General features: G+C 41.4%; 1 protein-coding gene across 1 annotated transcript in view; it reads right to left on the bottom strand.

The window, feature by feature from the left end:
• Positions 1 to 9,914: 9,914 nt before the first annotated feature.
• LOC143301027 (arylsulfatase J-like) overlaps positions 9,915 to 10,000 on the bottom strand; it is a 19,965-nt gene continuing 19,879 nt past the window's right edge. The window contains exon 9 of the mRNA XM_076615028.1: positions 9,915 to 10,000. This exon is cut by the window's right edge and continues 216 nt beyond it. Within this exon, the coding sequence (XP_076471143.1) occupies positions 9,973 to 10,000 (28 nt within the window). The 3' untranslated portion in view covers positions 9,915 to 9,972.

Genomic DNA, 10,000 nt, shown 5'->3' on the forward strand with positions numbered 1-10,000 from the left:
TACATACATACATACACATGCTCGCACTCACACACACACACACACACACACACACACACACACACACACACACACACACACACACACAGACAGACACAAATAAACAAACAAACAAACCCACGCACGCACCCCCCCGCCCCCCCCCCCCCACACACACACAGGAGTTTAGACTGTAAAGCTTACAAACTTGCACTAGGTGTCGCCAGTCACACATCAAATTAAAAAACAAAACAACAAATGATAATGATAATAATAATGGTATTTATATAGCACTGAATCTTGTGCATAGACAAATCTAAGCGCTTTCGCACTAGTCATTCTCACGCACGCATAACTCTAAAACTGGAGAAACTGAAGACAAGGAAGAGGCAGGGAAGGGAGGCAGGCTATTTTGGGAAGAGGTGGGTTTTAAGGCCAGACGTGAAAGAGCTGAGTGTGGAGACTTGACGAAGCGAAAGAGGAAGTTCATTCCAATTGCAAGGTCCAGAGACAGAGAAAGAACGACGGCCAACAGTCCAGAGTCTGAATCTGGTTATGCGTAAATGGAGTGGATCCGAAGCTGATCGTAGTGAGCGAGATGGAGTGTAGAGGTGAAGGCAGCCACAGAGATAGGAAAACAAAACAAAACAAACAAAAAAACAAAAACAAAACAAAACAAAACAAAAAAACATACAGAGAAACTGGCATTCTACCAATTTGATGAATATCGAAAACTTGCATTATTAAAGTTTATAGTAAGAGCTAGCACAAGTGAGAACTATATTGGAGAGGGAGTTGAAAATTAGATCATAGGTAGAGACACTTTCCGAAAAGGGCCAGCACAAACAGCCAATTGCATCATATACTTCTGACTTAATCGAAAGTTCGGGAATATATATGTAATTTAAAAAGAGATAAATAAACGTGGCAGTTTCATCCTCTTCCACAACCACACAATTTATTATGGGAGACACAAAAACCAGCTTTTAATATAAACTATATGAAAACAAGAGAGGCAAGGCCTTCAAGACTCACTTGTGATAAATTTAGTCCCCTAGCATTAATTACAGAGTAATTTCCCTTTTTTACTACCTGCACCAAAACGTTTGCAAAATAAATAAAAATTCCATGCTTAGCAAAAGAAGTTCCTGTTTGAACAAAAAATGATAATAATGACTGCTCTTGTTGTTGTGTCAGAATATGAGATCAAAGTGCCAAGTTTAGAGAATACAAAAATTATCAATATAACAGTAAATGCAGTTTGCATATAATTAGGCTTCTTTTTTTTAATTTTTTTGTGCCCATCCCAGAGGTGCAATATTGTTTTAAACAAGATGACTGGAAAGAACTGATTTTTTTTCCTATTTTTATGCCTAATTTGGTGTCAACAGACAAAGTATTTGCAGAGAAAATAGCAATGTTAAAGTTTACCACGGACACACAGACACACGGACACGCACACACACACACACACACACACACACACACACAGACAACCGAACACCGGGTTAAAACATGGACTCACTTTGTTTACACAAGTGAGTCAAAAAAGGATGAAAGTATCAATACTACCAAATTGAATGCAAACACAAGTCTCTATTATGAAAAGTATCAAAACCACCTTCGAAATAAAAGACACGGGTGAAGCTTTTGCCAACCCTACGCTTGAACTAGGTCCTTTGATACTGAAGACAGCAAGCAAGATAAAGAGAGAGAGACAGTTTGTGTGTGTATGTAAGAGAAAGAGAAAGAAACACACCGACCGACACACACACACACACACACACACACACACACAGAGGGAGAATGCAGCCTGCATCTCTCCCTAGAACCCTTCAGTGTTGACCGATTTGTTTGGCACAAACAAACAAACAAACAAACAAACCAAAACAAACAAAAAACAAGAACAATGACAGCTTCGATTGCTCGGAATGGCATTCACAAGGGGCCCTTGCAAACATCCGTTTTTGAAAAAAAACAAAAAACAACAACAACAAAAACAAACAAACAAAAAACAAAAACAAAGAAGAAAAAAAGAAAGCTTTAAAGGACAAAGCTATATGTATTGAATATTTCATATTCCGTTTGGTGCTGGAATAACAAAAAAAAAAAAAAGGGGTGGGGGGTGGGGTGGGGCGGGTAGAGAGAGAGAAACAGAGACAGACAGACAGACAGACAGACAGACAGGCAGATACAGAGAGACAGACAGACAGACAGACAGAAGACAGAGACAGAAAGACAGACAGACAGAGACAAAGACAGACTGACAGGCAGGCAGATGCACAGAGAGAGAGAGACAGAGACAGAGAGAGACACAGAGAGAGACAGAGAGAGAGAGAGAGAGACATAGAGACAGAGACAGAGAGAAGGCACGACAAAAGAGACAGACACACAGAGAGACCTGGAGGCGCGCGCGCGCGCGCACACACACACACACGCGCGCACGCGCGGGTATAAAGTCATTGAAAACATTATTATACGGGCGATCATCTCAGCCAATCACTGACTAGGGAAGTTATTTTACTTCCGAAACGCCTTTTCCATGTCCCGCAATCATAAACCTATGACTTCTCCCCCCCCCCCCTCTCCCCCTCACACCCCACCCCCTCCACGTGCTAATTGCCTCATGTTCCATTCTATGCCTTCACAAGTTCTCTTCTGAAGGAAATCGATATTCTTACATTGATTTCAGTTTAAAAACAAAACTTGAAGTAGAGAGAGAGAGAGAGAGCGACATGACTGTGTGGGGGGTATGGCCGGCTCAGGAAAGTTGAGGTATGGAGAGTGTGTGTGGGGGGCTGGGAGTGGGTGGTGGGGCGGGGTGTTCTGGAGAAATACATTTAATAGGAAAAATCAATACAAAACAATCCCCCTCCCCCCAAGCCCCCCAACTCCCTTCCCACCCCCACCCCCTCGCCTGCAAAACGCAATTTACAGTAGCTCTGATTCTTGTTCAGCTAGTACTATGGGTAAACAGTCTTGCAGGTACGATAATATTGCATATGTGCATCATGATTATATATATATATATATATATATATATATATATATGTGTGTGTGTGTGTGTGTGTGTGTGTGTGTGTGTGTGTGTGTGTGTGTTTGTGTGTGTGTGTGTGTGTGTGTGTGTGTGTGTGTGTGTGTGGAGAGAGAGAGAGAGAGAGAGAGAGAGAGAGAGAGAGAGAGAGAGATGATGATGATGATGATGATATGATGATGATGTTTTATTGAAGAAACACATAAGGTTCATTTCAATGGGGAGTTGGGGAATACATCATTCAGCGTTAAAAAAAAAAACAGAAGAAAAAAAAAGAAGAAAGATCATTTTCAAGTAGAAAGACATTGTCATGAAGCGTAGCAAAGGACAATTCACACTAACGTTAATCACGGAGTATCAGAATGGGATGCTGGATGCAACTTTGAAGCCAACTTCAGCGTGTACGCTCTGAGTGCAATCTAAAAACTCTATACAGAAAGCGAGAAAGCTTTGACACGGTCTCGTCGTCATCAGCTCCCATCAGTGCAGGCAAATCATGAGATCATGATTCTCGGACGCAACCGGAAAGAACTGGTTGCGTAAAGAGAGAGAGAGACAGACAGAGGCAGAGAGACAGAGAGAGATACAGAGAAAGAGAGACAGAGACAGAGAGAAATGATTGCGAATCCTGCATTGGTGATGTTAACACGTCATTATGTGCACCACCACAGTCATTATATTGTCATTATCATTGGTGCTAACTTGATTGAATGTCAACATGTTTTTTGGCTTTCCATGCGTTGAATGAGAATTATTCTCTATCTATTGATTGCGACTGAGAGGAAAGAAAAACAACAACCTTTGTTTGCAATATGGAAAAAAAAACAAGTTTTACATAAACTGAAACATGCATCAATGAATTGGTCTTTTTACGGGTTAAAAAAAAACAACTTTTAATCTTGATATAAATTTATACGTGGCATGGATGAACTGGCCTTTCTAGCTGACGTTGTTGTAATTGATCTTTTCACAATATTTTACACTCTTTTTCCACTTTTAAGAAAATGATGAGCACCCAGGCATAGAATGGTGCCCTTGTGCTCGGCTGGGATATAAGCAATGTGATTTAATTTGATTTCTCTTTTACCATTTCCTGCATCCATCTGTGTGTTGATATGGAAAAATGAACTCGACTGACACATTTGTCTTTGCTTTTGTTAAATATGTATACACGTCCTTGTATATATATATATATATATATATATATATATATATATATATATATATATATATATATATATATATATATATGTCCTTGTGTTGTGCTCTGTTCTACACACACACACACACACACACACACACACACACACACACACACACACACACACACACACACACACTGAATTAATTAATTAACCAATGTTGTTGTTTTTTCATCTATAGGCCATTGCCACTCATTGCTGTATGGGTTAAACACACCACACTTGCTGTATGAGTTAAACACACCACACTTGCTGTATGTGTTGTATGAGTCAAACACACCACACTTGCTGTATGAGTTAAACACACCACACTTGCTGTATGAGTTAAACACACCACACTTGCTGTATGAGTTAAACACACCACACTTGCTGTATGAGTTAAACACACCACACTTGCTGTATGTGTTGTATGAGTCAAACACACCACATTCTCTGTATGGGTTGATAACACCACACTTGCTGTATGGGTTAAACACACCACACTTGCTGTATGAGTTAAACACACCACACTTGCTGTATGGGTTAAACACACCACACTTGCTGTATGAGTTAAACACACCACACTTGCTGTATGAGTTAAACACACCACACTTGCTGTATGAGTTAAGCACACCACACTTGCTGTATGAGTAAACACACCACACTTGCTGTATGGGTTAAAAACACCACACTTGCTGTATGAGTTAAACACACCACACTTGCTGTATGAGTTAAACACACCACACTTGCTGTATGAGTCAAACACACCACACTTGCTGTATGAGTTAAACACACCACACTTGCTGTATGAGTTAAACACACCACACTTGCTGTATGAGTTAAACACACCACACTTGCTGTATGAGTTAAACACACCACACTTGCTGTATGAGTTAATAAGCACACCACACTTGCTGTATGAGTTAAACACACCACACTTGCTGTATGAGTTATAGTCAAACACACCACACTTGCTGTATGAGTTAAACACACCACACTTGCTGTATGGGTTAAACACACCACACTTGCTGTATGCGTTAAACATACCACACTTGCTGTATGAGTTAAACACACCACACTTGCTGTATGAGTTAAACACACCACACTTGCTGTATGAGTTAAACACACCACACTTGCTGTATGAGTTAAACACACCACACTTGCTGTATGTGTTGTATGAGTCAAACACACCACACTTGCTGTATGAGTCAAACACACCACACTTGCTGTATGAGTCAAACACACCACACTTGCTGTATGTGTTGTATGAGTCAAACACACCACACTTGCTGTATGAGTTAAACACACCACACTTGCTGTATGAGTTAAACACACCACACTTGCTGTATGAGTTAAACACACCACACTTGCTGTATGAGTTAAACACACCACACTTGCTGTATGTGTTGTATGAGTCAAACACACCACACTTGCTGTATGAGTTAAACACACCACACTTGCTGTATGAGTTAAACACACCACACTTGCTGTATGGGTTAAACACACCACACTTGCTGTATGAGTTAAACACACCACACTTGCTGTATGAGTTAAACACACCACACTTGCTGTATGTGCTGTATGAGTTAAACACACCACACTTGCTGTATGAGTTAAACACACCACACTTGCTGCTTAGAGATGGGGCCGCGGCGAGTCACTTTGCTTTCTACGCCTTGTTTGATGCTACAGGAAGAACAAGGAATCATTATATTGTATGGGACTGTATGGAATTGTATTGTATTGTATTGCATCGTATTGTATTGCGTTGCGTTGCATTGTAATGCGTTGTGTTGCACCGTATCGTATCGTATCGTATCGTATCGTATCGTATTGTATTGTATTGTATTGTATTGCATTGTATTGCATTACTCTTGTTACAAAAGATGTCTCTGTTTGAAATTCGGGCTGCTCTCACCATTGAAAGCGCATCGCTACCGCTAGGACGCAGCACCTTCCACACACACACACACACACACACACACACACACACACACACACACACACACACACACACACACACACACATATATATATATATATATATATATATATTATGCTTCTTCTTTCTGCCTGAACGTGTATTTGTTTTCCAATCCTAGTGGTTTTTCCACAGATTTCTTGCCAAGGGACAACCCTTTTGGAATGCTACACGTGGGATCTATGTTTAACAATTGTCTCATCCGAACGACTATAGCGTCCAGACCACCACACCGTGTGTGGGAGATTCGATCCCACGTGTGATCAGATTCCTTTGCTTCTTACCCATGAAGATCCACTGGTTTTGTTATGTCAGGAGGGCATCACTAACACGTGCGATCGTGCGGCATGCACTTTGTTGACAACTCCAACCAAGTCTCTTACAATGTTTTGGAAAACACCAGTTACAAGCTTTTCGTAATGTCAGCAGCACTTGTGATACAGGAAGAAAAGACTGAACCTCATCTGCCATGTAGTCAAGTTCTCTTCTTACTGAATCTGTCAAATGTAGAATCGCGTTTCGAGTGAAACGGATTTTTTTCCCCCTTTCTTTTTGAACGTAGTCTGTCAGCGTTTGACATTTTAGTGGGCGAGTTCAGTCATGAAAAAAAAGTCTTTATAGTTTGCAGTACTGAACAAAGACAAACACGCTGCTTTCCTTTCACAGAGTCTGAACGTATGAAGTGTTGACCAGCAAAATCGCTGGACCATAGAGTTCATTCCTTTTAGTCTGCGTTTAGACTTGGTTTAACTCACTCAGTACGGCCAGTCCTCTCTTCTCCTCTACACAGACCCCTCGGATGTCCAGTGGGGGTCTGAATGACCCAACCTTTAGCTTCCGTCGTCAGAATTGTGGTATTTTTTTGTCAACATTCACGTCTTCAGTATAAGAGCCTTCCGCTTGCAATATTTTGATGATGGTAATTGGGGTGAAACGCTGTTGACGTCGTCTCTTTCGCCGTTCGTATGGAGAGAGTTAATCAAATCACCTGCCATGAATCTATCAACTTCTGACGGATTGTCTCAGACAACACGTTTTAACTCACTCAGTACGGCCAGTCCTCTCTTCTCCTCTACACAGACCCCTCGGATGTCCAGTGGGTGTCTGAATGACCCAACCTTTAGCTTCCGTCGTCAGAATTGTGGTATTTTTTTGTCAACATTCACGTCTTCAGTATAAGAGCCTTCCGCCTGCAATATTTTGATGATGGTAATTGGGGTGAAACGCTGTTGACGTCGTCTCTTTCGCCGTTCGTATGGAGAGAGTTAATCAAATCACCTGCCATGAATCTATCAACTTCTGACGGATTGTCTCAGACAACACGTTTTAATCCGGCCAGTTTGGTTAATGCCGTCTCCATTTTATTTGACCCCAGTTGACTATACCCTTTTGATGTCATGCCCACCCCGTTTACTCCCCTACCACATCCTTCCGTCCCTTGTCGGCTCTGTCTTTGATCAGTGAGTTTGCTCAGTCACTGAGCCCAGCTGTTGAGGTACTTACTTGCCGGGGCAGGCAATGTAATTTTATTGGCGTGACAATTTTATTGGCGTTACGTATGTTATGTGCATGCATACGTGTCTACATCCATGTGTGTGTGTGTGTGTGTGTGTGTGTGTGTGTGTGTGTGTGTGTGTGTGTGTGTGTGTGTGTGTGTGCATTTTACTTATATATACGATTTATTCCCTTGATGTTTTTATTAATGTATTGTTGTACAATACCTTATGGTCTTAACGTGTGTGTGTATGTGTGTGTGTGTGTGTGTGTGTGTGTGTGTGTGTGTGTGTGTGTGCGCGCGCGCGCATGTCATTTTTAGTAATATATACCCTTTTTTTGTTGGATGTTTTCATTTGTAAATATTGTTGTGCAATACCCTATTGTCTTAACATGAGTATGTGTGTGTGTGTGGAGGGGGGGGGGCGGGTTAGTATCGTCAGCTATTGGGAATTCTTATTTGACTAGTTTTAATCTCTTCTTATGTTGCGCATGATGATTTTATGCTAGTGTTTACAACGAGCCTGTGATTGCACAACTTAATTTCCATGTGGATTAATAAAGTGTTTTTGATTGATTGATTGATAGATGTAGCATACAGTTATGCTGGTGCGGATTGAGGTGCTTACTTGCCGGGGTAGGCAATGGAGTATACAGAAATGCTGATGCGGTAATCCCCTATGACGATGTGTAGCAGTTGTAAGCGCGTTGGGTTACGCTGCTGGTCAGGCATCTGCTTGGCAGATGTGGTGTAGCGTATATGGATTTGTCCGAACGCAGTGACGCCTCCTTGAGCTACTGAAACTGAATCAAGCCCTGTAGACAAGGGGGGTAAGCGTTTGATTCAACAAAAATATCAGCAGAGCTCAAATTCTTAGAGAGAGAGAGAGAGAGAGAGAGAGAGAGAGAGAGAGAGCCAGACAACCAGCCAGCCACACATATATCGATGATTAACAGACACACCAGTTTTACAACAGAATATTTATATCTCCCTCATTACCAATGATTAAGGGAAAAAAAAGGACGATTGTGTCAGTCAATCACAAAGTCGTCAATCTCACCGTTCACTTAAAAAAAAGAAGAAGTCAAATACATCTTTTTTTTTTTTTTTTGTTCAGAAGAATTATGCCTTTATTATCATTTTCAGAATTTGGAACACACCAACCAAGAAGAAAAACGCATCAGACGAGAGAGCGTTCCTCGGATAAATCAGACTCATGTACGAGAACAAAAAAGAAAAAGAAAAAAAAAGTTGAAGACGAGAAGAGTTCAACCCATTGTTGGTTTGCGATTTGTTTACTACATGATGACGGTTTCCTACACGCTCAGCTGCTTTCTAATCTCCAGTTCTGATCCGCGCAATGGAGTGTATGCAAAGGTCGAGGCATCTGCTCGTTTTTCTCTCTCTCTCTCTTTGGCCTCAGATCCTGTGAGTCCAACAGAATCGCTGCAGCAGAGCAACGCAGACAGGCCAGGAAAAGCAGTGCCAGCAAGTCCCCGACAGCCGCCACCATCCCCTGTCCACACTGCGTCAGAACCTTCCGGGCGCAGATTGGCCTGACCAGTCATCTGCGCACCCACAGAGCCCAACCCACCCATCCCCAGGATGACTAGATGGTCCTCGTCGATCCCGACGGACGAACCACACTACATGATGTCGGTTCCCTACACGCTCAGCTGCTTCCTGATCTCCAGTTCTGATCCGCGCAATGGAGTGTATACAAAGGTCGAGGCATCTGCTCGTTTTCTCTCTCTCTCTCTCTTTATTATTTTATTTTTATTTTATTTTATTATACCCCTACAGCAGATGTGGAGTTGCGTCAGCACTTCTTTGAAACTGGATTAACTTAAACATGGGTGATACACAATCATCTGCTGTTTTCTTTATTGTTATTATTATTATTATTATTATTATTATTATTATTATTATTATTATTATTATCATTATCATTATTATCTTTCTGTTTTGGTTTTGCTGTTTGTTTGTTTTGTTTTCTTTGCTCTTTTTTACTATGGCTGTCTGCATGACAGGGTAAAACCCAGCCGTACATTACAAGTGAATGTTGGAGTGACGACGCTGACGAAGAAGAAGAATAAAATGGTGGTGGTGGTGAGGAGGAGGAGGAGGGGGAGAAGAAGAAGAAGAAGAAGAGAAGAAGTAGAGAAGAAGAAGAAGAAGAAGGAAGAGGAGAAGGAGTTCCTTTAGGCGAGAAAAAAAAAAAAAAGAAAAAAAACACACATTTCCATCTGGATCCGTGACAGCAACGACAGAGACAAGGCTTTTCGTTCTGTGCAGAGTTACGTTACAGGCCTAACTGCTGCTCATCCAGG

Source organism: Babylonia areolata, chromosome 27 (genome assembly GCF_041734735.1).
Source record: "Babylonia areolata isolate BAREFJ2019XMU chromosome 27, ASM4173473v1, whole genome shotgun sequence".
Lineage (NCBI taxonomy): Eukaryota > Metazoa > Mollusca > Gastropoda > Neogastropoda > Buccinidae > Babylonia > Babylonia areolata.